This window comes from Apodemus sylvaticus, chromosome 4, assembly GCF_947179515.1.
Source record: "Apodemus sylvaticus chromosome 4, mApoSyl1.1, whole genome shotgun sequence".
Taxonomy (NCBI): Eukaryota; Metazoa; Chordata; class Mammalia; order Rodentia; family Muridae; genus Apodemus; species Apodemus sylvaticus.
In genome coordinates, this window is record NC_067475.1 from 81,464,332 (window position 1) to 81,480,786 (window position 16,455).

Here is a 16,455-nt window from a genome sequence, read left to right on the forward strand (position 1 = left end):
GAGATCTACCTGCTTCTGCCCACTGACTGATGTAAAGTCATGTACTACCATAGCCAGCATGTTTTATACAAATACTTTTAATAATTTTGTGCCCGAACAAAGTTTTACCATGTGGAATTTTCTACTGAAACCTCCTATTAGAGGAAACACACTTTTAGATTTTGAAACATTTCATATTTCCAGGTTAGATTGATCAATCTATATCATCATCAAGGCATTTGGGGAAATATTATCATTGAGAAGACACTTGAGATTTTCAGGGTTTCCTGGAACTTGCTCCATAGATGTGGCTGGCCTCAAAGAGATCTGCCTGCTTCCTAGGTGCTGGGATCATAGGTGCCTACCTTCTAAAAAGGCAGAATTCTAAAAATGCAAACAACAACATAAGATTTTTCTCAAGTTTCTTTACTTACAGGAGACATTTCTATCCATTAATTAAATGAATGACCAACTAAACAGCAAGATACCAGCCAAATTCTGTTGAAAATGCTGTTATTTTAGAGAAAATGACATGTTCAAACAGAAGAGAAAAACAGGACAAGGCAAGATAAACAAAAGTCAGGCTAAAAGCACCCTTTTAGCCAGAGGGTGCTTCTTAGTTCCAGAAGTCACAAGTTATTTGGATGCCACTCTGAATGACAGAAGAAATCTAACCCTCCGTGACAGCCACTCGTGCGGCTCTCCTGTCAGTGTGGTGCTTCACGTGCCGTAGGCACAGCATGCACAAAGCTGTCACGTGCCCCATAGGCCCAGTGCGCACAAGGCAGAGGTAGAATGCTACAAGCAAGAGACAACGCTGGCCTACATAGCCTCAGGTCCTGCTGAGATACAGAGTGAGATACTGCCAAAGGGAGCAGGGGTCAAAACAAAACAAAAAACAGAAACAAAACCTCCAAGCAAACAAACAAACAAACAAATAAACAGGAAATAAAGAAAAAAACTAGACATAGCTGGCTTCAGTATTGTCTCCCACTGTAGTTTTTACTCCTGGGCAGAAAGAGAAAGTAAATTTAGGTTTTATTCTGGACTTGTCAGCATGTGGAGAGGAGCCTATAATGAATTATTTTGGGGAAGTTTCACAGTAGTGAAATGCTAGCTAGAGAGAAATCTGAGTCAAATTATTACCAATGGCTATAACTCAGTGGTTGAATATTTGTATTGAAAACATAAGATAGTAGGTGGTCCTGGGTTCTATGTAACACTGAAAAAGAAAGGCAAGAAAGAATGAATTGAGAGGGAGAAAGAATAAGAGAGAGAGAGGGAGGGAGAGAGAGAGAGAGAGAGAGAGAGAGAGAAGGCAAGAGAGAGAGAGAGTGACTGACTCTGCCAGCATTGAATTAATACAAGAAATTGTTATTATTATTTGTTTGCTTGAGGTGGAGTTGCACTATACACTGTAAGATGCCCTGGAGCTGATCCTGTGACTCAGTCTCCCTAGCACGCATTGCTATGCCTAGTTTCCCAGATTATTAGATGGAATATTGTGTTTGGAAGGAAGATGGTCCTAGTCCATGTCACTAGTTCTTGACAGTCTGTAATGTCACAAGGGAAATAAGGTCTATATTGGTGTATACGAGTAATTGCTAAAGATCCTCTCCCATACTGTAGGCAGCCCCTTCGTGTGAGTGACAGTGCCCTTTGCCATACAGCTTTTCTGCTTCTTGAGAGATCCAAACTTTAGAAACAAACAACTACAAAAAACAAAGCTACCTATCTGGATGGTGGGGTGGGGGTAGAGCTGACTTCTTCACTGAATAGAACTAGATTTTTATCAGGGGATATCTTATTTTTATTTGGGTAATCAAAATGTAAATTTTAAATGAAATGGTGTTGTTAGGAAATGTTGGGTCTTTTGTTGCTGTTATTTTACAGTTGGTAAAACTTAACACTTGTTAGTTCCTAAAATTATTGTGATATCTGGGCTGATTGACAGATGAGATGGGAATGATGCCATGCAGCCTTCTCTGTTCATTCAGTGAGAGTCCTGAGGGCCGGCCATGTCCTGAGCGTCCTGAGGGCCGGCCACGCCCTGAGCGTCCTGAGGGCCGGCCACGCCCTCTGAGGGCAAGTCTGCTTTTCCAGGGACCGGTTTCATATTGAAAGAATCTGGGCTACCTTTAAAAATGTTTGGGCACGTGCCAGCTAAGGAGGCATGTGGGAGGTGTAAGCAAGGGAAGCTTATTACATCAGGGGAATACTGATGGCAGAAGAATAATTATTTTGTAGGAGTCAAGACATGGTGGAGAAAACCAGTGAAGCAGCTCTGAGCATCTTCAGCTGAACAGGTGTGTTGTGTTTTGTTCGTGTGCTGAAGACTGGACCCAGGGCCTCGGACATGTGCAGGGGATTCGACACCACCCCTGTCTTGATGCTTGGCTTTGGTTTTGTTGTTGTTGTTGTTGTTGTTGTTGTTGTTTGTTTTTTAAAGTCAGGTTCTCTCATGACTCTGAAAAGCTTCTGCATGGCAAATGGCTCCATCACTCGGAAAAGAGGCAGCTTACGGCATGGGAAGGGAGCTTTACCAGGTACACGTCCGGTAGAGGGTGTGGCGGTTTGAACGAGAACGGCTCCTGTAGGCTCGTGTATTTGAGTGCTCAGTGCTCCAGCTGGTGAACTGTTCGAGAAGATTAGAAATTGTGATCTTGTTGGAGTAGGTGTGGCCTTGTTGGAGAAAGTGTGCCACTGGGGGTGGGCTTTGAGGTGTCAAAAGTCTCTTTCTCTCTGCCTGCCGCCTACAGATCAGGATGTAGCTCTCAGCACCTTCTCTGTAATCAAGCCTGCCTGCACACGCCATGCTCCCCGACACGATGATAATGGTCTCACCCTCTGAAGCTGTAAGAAGCCTCCAACTAAATGCTTCCTTTTACAAGAGGTGGTCACGATGACTCTGCAATAAAACAGTGACTGAGATAGAGGGTTAATATCTAATATATATAAAGAACTAAAAAGAAAACCTGAACACAAGAAAACAAATGACTCAATTAAAAATAGGGCACTGATCAAACAGTTCTCAAAAGAAGAAACATAAATGGCCGGGAAACATTTGAATAAATGTCTAGCACCTTTAGTCATTAAGGAAATGCAAATTAAAAGCACTTTGAAATTTCATTTTATACAATCAGAATTGCTAATATCAATAAAGCAAATGGCAGCTCAAGACAGCTACAAGGTTGTGGGGAAGGAGAACACATCCATTGCTGGCAGGAGAGCCGACTGATCAGACACTGTGTGAATCAGTGTGGTGCTTCCTCAGAAAGCTGGGAGTTGACCTGTCACAGGATGCAGCTATGCTACTCTGGAGCATCTAACCAAGGGACTCTCCATCTTACTACAGAGACGCTCACTCAACTGACCAAGCCAACTCAGTCAGTCAACCGGGTCTCAAGCGAGGGAGTGGGGAATGAAAGGAAAATGAAAATTAGACAACACTCTAACATGGCTGAAGTGGATTTATTTTTCTCCAGCCTGCTTTTATACCGTTCTAAGTACATGCAAAGAATAAGGTCAGTTCTAGGTCAAGGAACAAACAAGACAATAAACAAAAACAGTCATTTGAAAAACCATATGGAAAACTACTAGTGTAGAAGCGTCCTAAATTCACACACACACATATGTATATATGAAAGGAATCTAAATAGAGTGACCTAATAATAGTGGAGAAATGCACCCTGTGGACATCTTACGCCAACAAATAAAACCTCCAGTTCCAGGAATGGGTGGCATCTTGGCAAAGGCAGTCCCATAAACCCACCCCCCAGTAAACCCCCCAGGCTATTGCCAAGGCCATTGGTTGCTCTCCACAACTTGATGGTAAGACCCTGCTACTGGAGAGAAAGCTTTCGTATGCCATCAAACACAGAAGTGAAGCTGGTACCTAAATAGTAGCTTCACCTCCGCTGACTAGTGTTACTGTTGCTAGGAGGCACGGTGCACACTTCTGGAGGAAAAGGTAATCATCGCTATCACCTATACCAGTGGCAAACTGCGACCTGTACTAGTGACTGCCTGCAGGCTGAACTGATGCACTAGTGGCACCGATGTTTTGGGAATAGCCAACCACTTTTTTGATTTGATGTCCACTCTATGAGAGGGAACACACACCTGACACTGCGGACGTGGCCACAGGCCTGGGGGAAAACTGGGACTGCTGAAGGAGCATAGCAGTAACGTGACCCCAGCGACAGAATTCCATTCCTGGGGGTCAGTGCCACTCAGACCACATCAGAGAAGCCTTTCCTAAAGTGAGTGGGATAAACAAAGATTCACAACTGGATAGTGTGCAGAGAATGAGAGACTGGAGCACTCAGTCCTAGACGGGATGTCTCCATCCCTCAAGGGTCAGGGACCTGTGGAGAGGAAGCAGAATGCTAAGAGCCAGAGATGATGGCTGACTAAAAGGAAAACCATCTTGCAGACACAGCAGGGTTGTTGCACATCTGAGCAGTCAGACTGCAGCAGTATGCACAGGGCCTGCACAGGTTCTGCACAGGTTCAAGCCTGATGGGGTCATACCTCTGAGAGGGAGAAGCAGACCTGGGGGTCCTACTCCTAACCAAGAGGCTATCTGCAACTGGTACCCACTGGCAAGGGGAACATCAGTTTTCCTCAGTGGACTCAACTACCACACTCCTGGGTATTCCTCGGGCCCAAGGCTTGTTAGTCAACACAAAACTAAGGCGATGGTATTTTTGAGGATTTCATTTGTTGGTTTCATTTTGCTTTGTTTTGGCAATGGTCTTTTTTTTTTTTTTTTTTTTTTGGTGTTTTGGATTTGGTTTTTTTCAAGACAGGGTTTCTCTGTATAGCCCTGACTGTCCTGGAACTCACTGTGTAGACCAGGTTGGCCTCAAACTCAGAAATCCGCCTGCCTCTGCCTCCCAAGTGCTGGGATTACAGGCGTGCGCCACCACTTTCACACAGACATACATGCAGGCAAAACATATAAAATAAAAATAAACCCATTATTTTTAAAAGTGTGGAAGGGACGGTTTGCATTAAGGAAATTGGTGGGCAGTTAGGTACAACAACTGATTGCGACTGCACCTTTTTTGGAGTGCTGAAGATGGAATCCACCACTCCACAAAAAACAAACAAACAAACACTCCTCCTATCCTAGAAAAAAACAAAACCAACCAACCAAAAATCCCAGGTCAGTCGGAGATGGCTCAGCTGGTAAAGGCACCTGCAGAGGCCTGTCGGCCGTGAGAATGCAGGCCGTATTGCTAGGCAGCGCTAGGAAGCGCTGCGGCCAGTGAGCTCAGGACAGCCGCCTCCGCCTCAGCCTTACACCCACGTGCTGGACGAAGAGAACCAACTCTTGAGAATGGCTCTCTGACCTCTACTCAGAGGCCTGTGAGGCACATGGACGACCACACACACAGTCATACAAAATAAAAATATGATTAAAATGTGTAAGAGTTACATAATATGTATTTGCATATGTATATGTATGTGTATGTGTATTGGTATGTGTATGTGTATTGGTATGTGTATGTGTATATGTATATGTATGTGTATGTGTATATATTTTCTCTCCTCTCCCTTGCCCAGTCTGTCTGGCTAGGTAGTTCAGGCTAGTCTGGAACTCACCATATACTCCAGGCTCTCCTCCAACTCGCTATCCTCCTGCCTCCAGAGCTCTGGGATTGCAAGCATGTATCACTACACATGGCTTACGCTCTCTTTTTGTGAATGTACACAACAGAGCCATACCTAAGAGTAATCATCACGTGAACAGCATGCCCGAAGTCATGCTTATTGAATTATACTAACGATATGAAATAGATCACGTGACCATTCCCATTTGACCCAAGAGGGAACTGATGGCTAAAGAGGTCAGAAGGCTAAATGCAGTTCAAATCACCACTTGAACATGGATTTGCTATCTCTGATTCAAAGCCCATGGTTTAGGGAAGAAACACTCTCAAAATTAGAATCTGAGAGAGTTCGGCCTGCATCTCTTGTACGGAAACTTCCCACCCTCAGGGCAACGGAAACCACAGATGTGAGTTGAGTATCTGACAATCTGCAAGTTCCAGTGCACAGCAAGCAGTCTCCTAGCCAGCCCGCAACCCGCGGCCGGCCGCGCGACCTCCCGACACACGGGGGCGCTGTCGCAGCACGGTGGGAACGAGCCGCTGGCTAGTGTCGCGAGATTATTGAAGCCGGAAGGGCGAAAGAGCAAGGGTCACGTAGACAGCACTCCCCGCCCGGTTCGCGTTAAGTTCTCGCGCGAGTTGTACTTCCGCCCTTTTGGCTCTCCCGTCGGCACCATGGCGGTCGGCAAGAACAAGCGCCTGACGAAAGGTGGCAAGAAGGGAGCGAAGAAGAAAGTGTAGGTGGCGGATTTTGTGGATACCCTGCCTTTGGGTCCCGCAGGAGTTGGTGGGCAGGTTCTGGTCTGCGCCGTGGGGCGGATGTTGAGGATGCGGGGTGGATTGCGCGGCGGCGGAGCTGGCGGGTGCGTCCCGGACGGCCGCCTCTCCCGGACCCGGCCGAGTGTCGCGCGCCGCGTGAGCCCGCCCGCCGTCTCGAGTAACTACTTGCGTGTTGAGAACTCTGGGCTCCGGGGTTGCTTGAAGTCCGCGCCACTTTTAGCACCCCTCCTACGTCAGGGGGCTCGGCAGTAACTCTGGTTGTCCATTTGGGACCCCAGGTCAACTTCGGCGCTGGAGCCTCGTGGAACCTGGATGCTCGTGACACCAGCAGGTCCTGCTGTTCCGGACTAGTTACTGTCCCAAGTCCCTTGGGTTCCGGGCAGTGTGCAATATTGCCTATGTGCCCGGGGAGTGGGGAAGGCATGGCTTGGAACTTACTGGTTTGTGTGTTGGCAGACAAGCCAGCCTTCGAGTTCACCCCACCGTGAGGGGCGTCATTTTGTATTAAATGCAAGCCAACTGCAAGATTGTGCCTGGGAAACTGTGTCAATAGAAGTATTATGGATAAGGAGAGTTTAAAAGTTGTAGGAACATTCTTAACGATTTTCAAAGAAACTTGAGGTTATTTCTCTCCAATCCAGGGTTGATCCATTTTCTAAGAAAGACTGGTATGATGTGAAAGCTCCGGCAATGTTCAATATTAGGAACATCGGAAAGACACTAGTCACAAGGACACAAGGAACCAGTGAGTACCATAGACTTGTTTTGCTTTGTTCCTAAGCATGTGTATTTTAACAGGCTTCGAGTCTTGGTCACTAGCTTGTGCGGTAATGGGGGGGGGGGCTTGACTGAAGTCAGCTGCTGTGTTGCAGGCTTGGAATTTCGAGTGCTTGTTTTTAGTACATTCGTGGCAGCAAGGAAGTGTTAATACAACTGTCCAGGAAAAACGTTTAGGTATTGCCAGTAAGTTGCTGGTGTGGAGGTGGACTTGGTAACAAGTTAACAGGATCTGTGGTTCTTTCATAGAAATTGCATCTGATGGCCTCAAGGGTCGTGTGTTTGAAGTGAGCCTTGCGGATCTACAGAATGATGAAGTTGCATTTAGAAAATTCAAGCTAATTACTGAGGACGTTCAGGGCAAAAACTGTCTGACTAACTTCCATGGCATGGATCTCACTCGGGACAAGATGTGTTCCATGGTCAAGAAGTGGCAGGTAAGACAGTGCTTTGGGGTGGGTGTGCAGATAGCCCTGGGTGTGTTGGTAGCAGATCAAAACATGGATGGAGAGTTTGGTTTCAAACTATGGTATGAAGCACTAGCGTGGAGTTGGGTCCTCCGTTTTACAGTGGTATCGCTGTTAATCTTTGTGCTAGAGGTAGAGCCCAACGCTTTCCCTTCCCCGCGCTAGGCTGTCCTTCAGTCCTAGGTTGAGCTGCATCCCCTAGCCTAGTATTAGCTTGTTAGGTGAGGTGAGCAGCTTTGCCAGTTTGGAGAATATTTTAGGGTACTGAGTTCACAGTAAAAGGATTCTCTAGTTGACTTTATGGTCTGCCGGTGGAGTGTGGCTAAAATCATAGATTCAATCCCCATGTGTTGTCCTTGAAGGTAACACACTTTCTTAGCAGCCTGACTTCATTTGTATAATCAAAATCATCAGCTCGTGGGGTTGTGAAGATGAAATAACATGTAGGGAGATGATGGGCTTAGCACGGTGACCAAAGAAGGCAGTGACCATGCTTCAGGAAGAAACTCTTCAGATGGATCCCGTGACAGTACTGACATAGTATATGTGGGAATGAGTGATGACAAGATGTTTCGGCTCCAGATGACACCAACTGATTTTACCGTTACATTTCTTGCTGACATTCCCTTATATACTTGATGTAATTTTGAAAATAATAACCTAATAAATACTGAAGTGGATGTCAAGATTTTGTTTTCAAGCACTTCTGACAATGCTATTAGGGCTGGTCTCAAACTCAAAAGATCCCCCTGCCTGTGCCTCTTGATATCACTGAGTGATAGGTGGCCATATGCCACCATTCATGGCAAACATTGGGTATATTTTAAAACTATTATAATCTGTAAAACTCAAAACAGATAACTCTGTCACTAAAATGGCCCTTTAAAACATGATAGTATGGTATGATTTTATTTAGATCTTAGCTTTGGAATTTGATATTTAAGTTCCATGCATAACTTCAGTTTGGAATAAAAGGCATTTACAGCAGAACTTCTCCACTGCCCCTTTCAAGAAAGGATCTCCAACCCGGTGTGATTGGGTGTTAGCTATGGAGACCAAGCTGGCCTTGAACTTGCCACCTGCCTCTATGCTGACTGCAAGGATTGCAGAACTGTCATGTGTGGCTTATTTTGTGTTTGGATTTTTGGTTTCTTGAGACAGGGTCTCACTGTATTGACTGGCCTGGAATTTATTTTTTGGGTTTTTTTTTTTTTTCTTTGAGACAGGGTAATGGAACTTACTCTGTAGACCAGGCTGGCCTTGAACTCATAAATCTCTCTGCCTCTGCCTCCCAGAGTGCTGGGATTATAGGCCTGCGCCACCACCGCCCAGCCTCCTGGTTGAAGTACTGGAACTAAAGCCAATCACACATAACCTACTTTTTTCCATTATGTCACATGGGTTTGACATCTCAAGCTTTTATATTAGCTCTTAAAAACTGATTTGGGCTGTTAAAAACACAAAAGGAGGGGGAATCTCCGAGTTCAAGGCTACTAGCCTGGGCTATGTATCAAGAACCTGCCTCAGAAAGCAGCAGGCCCCAAAACTGTTACGAGCTGACAGTATATTTTTCTCACTAGACCATGATTGAAGCTCATGTTGATGTCAAGACGACCGATGGGTATTTGCTCCGACTTTTCTGTGTTGGTTTCACTAAAAAACGCAACAACCAGATAAGAAAGACATCCTATGCGCAGCATCAGCAGGTCCGCCAAATCCGGAAGAAGATGATGGAAATCATGACCCGAGAAGTTCAGACAAATGACTTGAAGGAAGTAGTTAATAAACTGTAAGTGGGTTTCTTTTTTCTCCTTAAACGTTCTGGATGCCTATTGAATCATTCTTCTGTTAAAGAAGACATAAGATAGGGTGGAGTTGGACCTCACTTAAATCACTGGTTTTTGGTTGAAGTTATGTTACAATGGATGGTGAAACTTAGACTTGACTTAAATACACAATGACAAATTGATATAATAGTACATGGGAATATGTGATGAGAAAATGTTTCGGTCCCAGTTGATGACCACTGATAACTGTTACATTTTTCTGATGTTCCCATGCAGAATATAGGTGGCTAAGGGGTGTTATGCAAAAAAGCACAAGGAAGACTTAAATGCTAATTTTGTTGCTAGACATTACAATTTAGATACTTTCTAAGATACTTTTTTTCCCATTTAAAGAAAATTGCTTTTTGTTTGAGAAAGTAGACTTTGGGTTTTTGCTTGCTTGGCTGGTTCTTTTTCTAAAGTTTACTGTTCTTGCAGGATTCCAGACAGCATTGGGAAAGACATAGAAAAGGCTTGCCAGTCCATTTATCCTCTTCATGATGTCTTCGTTAGAAAAGTAAAAATGTTGAAGAAACCCAAGTTTGAATGTAAGTGAGAAATCATGTTTCATGAGATGGAAATTTGTGGAACCAAGTACATGTTTTTTAAAAATGACTGATTTAAAATTTTTGATTTATGTGTATGAGTAATTTGTCTCTATATATATATATCGTGGAGACTTTGTTCTCAGGAACTGGAGTACAGATGGTTGGTTACAAGCCACCTGTGGGTGCTGGGAACTGAACCCAGTTCCTCTGCAAGAGTAAGTACCTTTTAACCACTGAGCCAGTCTCACATGTAGGTTTTTAGGACAAAATAATGGTCTGTTTTCTTCTGTCTGTTATACTTGTGTGTGACGGGTTTTCTTCCTTTTCCTTGTAGTGGGGAAGCTAATGGAGCTCCACGGAGAGGGCGGCAGCTCTGGCAAAACGACTGGGGACGAGACCGGTGCTAAGGTCGAGCGAGCTGATGGCTATGAACCACCAGTCCAAGAGTCCGTTTAGAATCAAGATTTTTAATAGTGACAAATAAAAAGTCCTATTTGTGATGATCGTTTGCTTCTGGACATTGTTTTAAAATATGAGAGCCTGGTGAAAATAATGTAGCATGCTGAACTTACAGTGTAAGTTTTATCTATTAAGTTAGAAGCCAGTAAGTAATGAGACAGGGTGTGGCTCTGTGTGGCCTTCCAACAGGAGATTTGGCTATATCTGGTTTAAGGGCATGTGCTACAACACCCTGCAGATAGAAACCAGCATACTCCAGGGTTCTTGTTTCTCCCTTTATTTGATACTGCTCAGTAGGAAAGTTATGAAGTAGCAACAAAGATGATTTTATGGTTTTGAGGGGTCAGGACAGCATGAGGACAGGCGGAGAATCAGGATAGTTAGAACCACTGGTTTAAAGTGGGTGAGCCAAAAGCCAGAATCCTGAAATAAGCAAAGGTTCTATGATGCCCGGGCATCATCCAGACCTCAGGCCTTTTGGCTCCAGTGCTTAAGTACACTACTAGTCTAGGTTGGTGACTGCAGTGCTGGGTTATCTGAAGCCTGTTCTCTGGTAGTCTTTTCTCAGGAAGTACTGCCCCCCCCCCCTTTAAGACTTCCTTATATGAATACACTATAGCTGTCATCAGACACACCAGAAGAGGGCATTGGATCAAGTTACAGGTTGTGAGCCACCATGTGGTTGCTGGGAATTGAACTCTTGAAGAGCAGTTTTAACCATTGAGCCATTTCTCCAGCCCCAACAGTATTCTTTTTAGTATTTTAATATTTCCATGTACTTTGTATCCAGAATTGTAAACATTTTTATGTATATTTGTGTGTCCTTGAATGTGTCACATGTGCAGGAGGCTGCAGAGATCAAAAGAGGTATCTCTGGAACTGGAATTAGATAACTGAGCTACCGTGTAGATGCTCTGGAAGAGCAGTTCCACACAACCTGGGTTTACTGTGTAGCCCCAGGCTGGCCTTCATCGGACCCTTTGATTAACTGAGTGCCTGAGTTTTGAAAGTAAAAAGCATAATATATTGAGAAGTAGCAGCCTTGGCTTCCTGGTTTTGCATAAAGTGGAATGTCAGCTTTTCATAGCTGAAACCTTAGGTGTGTTGATAGAGAAGAGGCTTTCTGAGTTCATATTTGGCCAACTGGACCCTACTGCTTTCTATGGTGGATGCATCATGGCAAGAGTGGCCCTTGTGATGGTGCACTAGAGACCAGTGACCTGTTAGGCCTACCTAAGGCTCTAGGGTGGACCTGGCATCAGTGCTGCAGCTGTGCCTGTGAGGTTTGCTGATGGTAACTAATGAAATGTCTGAATGGACCGAGCTCTACCCTCTGGTTAGCCTTTCAAAATAGCATCAAAAGTCAGGGTTGCCCAAGTGTCAAACAGGTGGCTTAGGCAACCTCTGGGCTGCTCTTGACATGAGCCATATCTTCCTCCAGAAAAGTAGGCTTGGCACCAGAATAGAAAATCTTTAAAAAATGTTACTTGTACCACAAAAGGAGTGGTAAGTCCTTGGATTTTGATCAGTAGCCTCCTGTCTTCAGTATTAAGGAAACTACAGCAACCCACATGTGTAAACATGCACCAATTACAGGCACTTAACTGATTGAAAAGCAAATCTTGAGAATGGTTCCTTTAGGTGCCTATGTTTGAATTCTTGATCTCCAATTAGTGGAACTGTTTTGGAATTATCAGAACCTTTTTGGAGGTGTACCACTGCTTTGAGGTTTCAAAAGCTCAGCCTAGGCCTGGTGTCTCTTCCTCTGCATGTGTGCAGATCAGGATATAAAACTCAGCTATTCAGCCACTGCCATTGTCTTTCTGCCACGATGACCATGGACTCACTCTAAAACTGTAAGCAGGCCCCCGATTAAATGCTCCCTTTTATAAGTTGTCTTGGTCCTGGTGTCCCTTCTCAGTAACAGAGCACTACATCAAGGTTGGTACCAATTTTATTCACTGTACTAAAAGCCTAATAGATTGGGTAAACTGTGGTATTTAAGCTGGGCAGTGGTGATGCATGCCTTTAATCAGAGTAATGGGCTGGCCTTGAACTCAGAAATCCGCCTGCCTCTAAGGCCAGCCTGGTCTAGAGTGAGTTCCAGGATAACCAGGGCTACCCAGAGAAACTTGTCTCCAAAAAACAAAAAAAAAAAAAAAAAAAAAAAAAAAAGTTTAAACGGTAGTAAAAGTTTATTCAGCATGGATAATTAAGCAAACGAAGGCAGAAAGTACTACGTGCTTTTATGACTTTAGAAGTTAGTCTGTGGAAACCAGAACAGTAGTTGTGGTGAGTTGAAAGGGGTGTAGTGACTGACTGGAAGTATGAAGGGACTTTGAAGACAAGTATTTCATATATTGACTGTATATGGTATCAATTCATAGAATTATTTGCTATCCATGTGTTTTATGTAAATTATGACTCAGCTTAAAAATGGGTACAACCAGCCAGTCACTGTCAATACCAGTTTCTTGGCTTCCATGGGATTCAGGACTGGAGCCTGGGTACCACTCTAGGAGTCTTGGGACTGGATCTGATCATGCTTTCCAGCATGTCAGAGGTCAGAGTTAGCATCATCAGTGGTCTGACTGACAACAGTGATTCTTAGGTGCAGGGCGCTGCTCTGCACTGTGCTGGAGAAAGGTGGTCCTGAATCTCTTCCCTGAGATTTCATAAATTTCCATACCTGGTCCTCAAAATCTTCTATGTCCACCCCATAGAACATGATCTACCCCATCCAGTAGGAACAACCAATAACAGGTCAAACCACTTATAGAGGATCAACACTTTATTTTTGTTTGTTTGGCTTAAATTTTTGAGACATGGTCTTGCCACATAACTGATTTTCTAGGAAGCCACTAGAAACAAAAACTCACTATGTAGACCAGACTGTCCTGAACTCACAGAGCTCTGTCTGCCTCTACCTCCCAAGTGCTGGGATAAAGGAATGAATGTGCCACCCAGCTTTCCAGTTTTTATTTTTGTTTTGAGATAGAGTCTAGTTATGTAGCTCAGGCTGGCCTGGAACTTGCTATATTGATCAGGCTAACCTCATACTCCTGGCCTGTCATTTGGTCTGTGTCTCCTGAGAACTGGGATTAAAGACCATTTCACCCTACGTGGCATATTCTAATGTTTATTACTGCTTCACCACACTCTAGGGGTTACCTGGGCCTGCTGACTGGCCTAGCAGAGGCTTTCTGACCAGCCCGTTCGCTCTGCATACAACTTTTTCACCACTCTTGTGTATTTTAAAAATCCTGTTAACATCATTTTCATACAACCACAGAGAAAACAGTACTGTCTTAGTGGTACTGAACTGGAGGGTTAAATGCAATGAATCCTTTGAGAAATTATGACTCTGGTTTTCAGCCGTGCCTGGAAAACAATGTGGTAGGCTGAGGTAATGTTCGAGTCAGGAGTCTTAATAAGATACTTCTCCATGATTGGAAGAATAACTGCAGACTGATTTGTTTTCGAGGTGATTTCGTGTAGGCTTTGAATTATGTATCAAAGGATAACCCTGAACTCTAGATCCTCTTTGCCTCTACCTTCCAAGTGCTAGGATCATAGGCTATGCCACTGTGTCTGATTCATAATTATTTAGATATGAAATTTCATTGTGTTGTCCAGATTGGCTTCAGATTCAAGTTTAACCCACTGGGCTGAAGTGACCTTGGCACCCCACCTCCACAGCAGCTGAGAACAGGCGTGTCCCATCAGCTCCAGCTTGTTCTCTCTCTCCCACCCCTCTCTTTCAATACTTTTTCCAGACAGGGTTTCTATGTAACAGCCCAGGCTGTCCTGGAGCTCCCTTTGTGGACTAGGCTGGCCTCGCACTCACAGAGATCCACCGGCCTCTGCCTCCCTCCCGAGTGCTGGAATTAGAGGCACGGTCACCACACCTGGGCTTTTTGTTTGTTTTCTTTGGGGAAAAAAATGTGTAAAGAAGGAATACAGGATAATTTAGATTGTCAGTCAGCTGAGGTGGTACATGGCCAATCCAGCACTTGAGCAGCTCAAGCAGGGTGACCATGGGTTAGTCCAGCCTGGGGTACACAGGGAGAGCCTGCTACCGCAGGAAAGAGATTGTTGGTTACATTTTGAAAAGGAGACAACTAATATTTCTGATTTCTGAATTTGAATTATTAGTTCTGAAAATGTCAGTGAATTCCTAACTAACTTGCAGAAGGTAAAGATAAATAAGATATGTAATTGTTTAAAATTATCTACAAAATAAATTATTGTTCTTTTATCTGATATGGAGGTTGGAGATGGCTTGTTGTTACATAGCCTTAAAACATTACAGCCCTGAAGCTGTAGGCAGTCACCAAGGAAGAACTCTTCATTAGTGGATGAGCTCACAGTCTGAGTTTCTGGACCCCCACTGGGGGTTGCATTTCAGATATTCGCATCATAATTCATATCAGTAGCAAAATCACAGTTATGAGGTAGCAATAATGGTTGGAGGTCACTTACAACATAAGGGACTGTATCAAAAGATCACAGCATTAGGAAGATTGGGAACCATTGTCCTACTGTCTCATGTAGCCCAGGCTAGCATTGAAAAATTCACTACGTAGGCAAGTGACCTTGTGTCTGTTTCTGCTTTCCAAATGCTGGGATTATGTATACACCACCAACCTGGCTAGTACTTTCTCTATATGAAAGAACTTTTCAGTGGCTGGAGAAGAGCATATGATCTTACAGAGGACCTGAGTTCAATTCCTAGCATTCATCTGGTGGCTCATAACCAATGTATAATTCCAGTTCAGAAGAGCCAACACTTTCTGACTCACATGGTACATATATATGCATGCAGGCAAAATATTCATGCACATAAAATATTCTTTGAAAAAATTGAGAGCTTTCATTTGCTCTTTGTGATCAATGCATACCCCTCTTCCTTCCCTTCCTGTTTTGTAAGAAGACAGAATTAGTCTCCCTAGTGCTGGGATTACAGGAATACTTATAGGGTTCTTTCTAATGAGTTGTATGAGCCTTTGTAATTTCTATAGGCCAAGAAAATACCAAAACATTTAAAGATTGATTTTATTTTTATTCATATCTTTGTGTCCGTGTGAGTGAAAGCCATCTGTTTGCAGGTGCCCGTGGTGTCTGGAAGAGGGTGTCTGCCAGTCCTCTGTAGCTGGAGCTGCTGGCAATTGTGAGCCGCCTGTCACGGGCGTAGGGGACTGAACCCTGGGTCCTCTGGAAGGACAGGATGTGCTCTTCTGTCCCTCCAGCCATATAAGCAACTTTAACAGCTAAAGAGAAACAATATTTCAGCATAATAAATGGTAAAGACACTGGACTGCAGAGCTAGGCTGTACTGAGGGCTCTGCAGTGATTTTACAAGTCCTGTAACCCTGTTGAGCTCTGTAGCCCCACACTTGTAGAAAAAGAAAAGCTTGTAATGAGAGGAGAGGCCTCTAGATGGAGGCAGCGTTCTGAGGGAGGCTATCTATGGATCCCTTCCGCACAGTGAAAAAGTAAGGTAGAAAATGATTTCCCATTAGTTCTGGAAAAGAAAAATCAGCTTATGAATTCATTCAGTGACGTTCAAATTGGCACTGAATCATGAATCTTATGGCCTATGTACATCTGGGATTAATTAAAGGGAAACATTAATGTTCATACCAAAGTTAAAATAATCTAACTTGATTGATGTAGTCACTGCTGTATTCTCAGGCTAATGTGCCTACATTTAAGAAACTGAATACGCACAGTGATTTTTAGGGATACTGACTTTTAAGGAGTCTGATAATATGCCAGTTCTAATGATATATTTTGATAAATACACTAATATTCTCTCTTCTAAATGCTATAGACTGATTTCCAAGAGCAATGAAAGAATTACATTCTTCCTATAGCAATGTATACAAGGGCATCCAAGGAAACCTTATCTTTTAAGGTTCAAAGGAGAATATATTAAAAATGGCTTCTCCAGTTTTAACGTAAAAACCAAAAAACCCCAAACCTGAGTATTTAAAGAGAT

General features: G+C 43.8%; 1 protein-coding gene and 2 non-coding genes across 3 annotated transcripts; all 3 read left to right on the plus strand.

Annotated features, from left to right (window-relative positions):
- Nucleotides 1-6,216: 6,216 nt before the first annotated feature.
- Rps3a (ribosomal protein S3A) lies at nucleotides 6,217-10,498 on the plus strand. Its single transcript, XM_052180246.1, has 6 exons — nucleotides 6,217-6,334; nucleotides 7,019-7,122; nucleotides 7,404-7,591; nucleotides 9,202-9,410; nucleotides 9,886-9,995; nucleotides 10,330-10,498. The coding sequence occupies exons 1-6, from the start codon at nucleotides 6,273-6,275 to the stop codon at nucleotides 10,449-10,451; spliced, it is 795 nt and encodes a 264-aa protein (XP_052036206.1). The 5' UTR covers nucleotides 6,217-6,272; the 3' UTR covers nucleotides 10,452-10,498.
- On the plus strand, nucleotides 8,173-8,245 carry LOC127683861 (small nucleolar RNA SNORD73). The gene has a single exon (XR_007977648.1). It is a non-coding gene; the product is annotated as a small nucleolar RNA SNORD73 (small nucleolar RNA).
- Nucleotides 9,607-9,675, plus strand: LOC127683860 (small nucleolar RNA SNORD73). Its single transcript, XR_007977647.1, has one exon. It is a non-coding gene; the product is annotated as a small nucleolar RNA SNORD73 (small nucleolar RNA).
- Nucleotides 10,499-16,455: the final 5,957 nt, after the last annotated feature.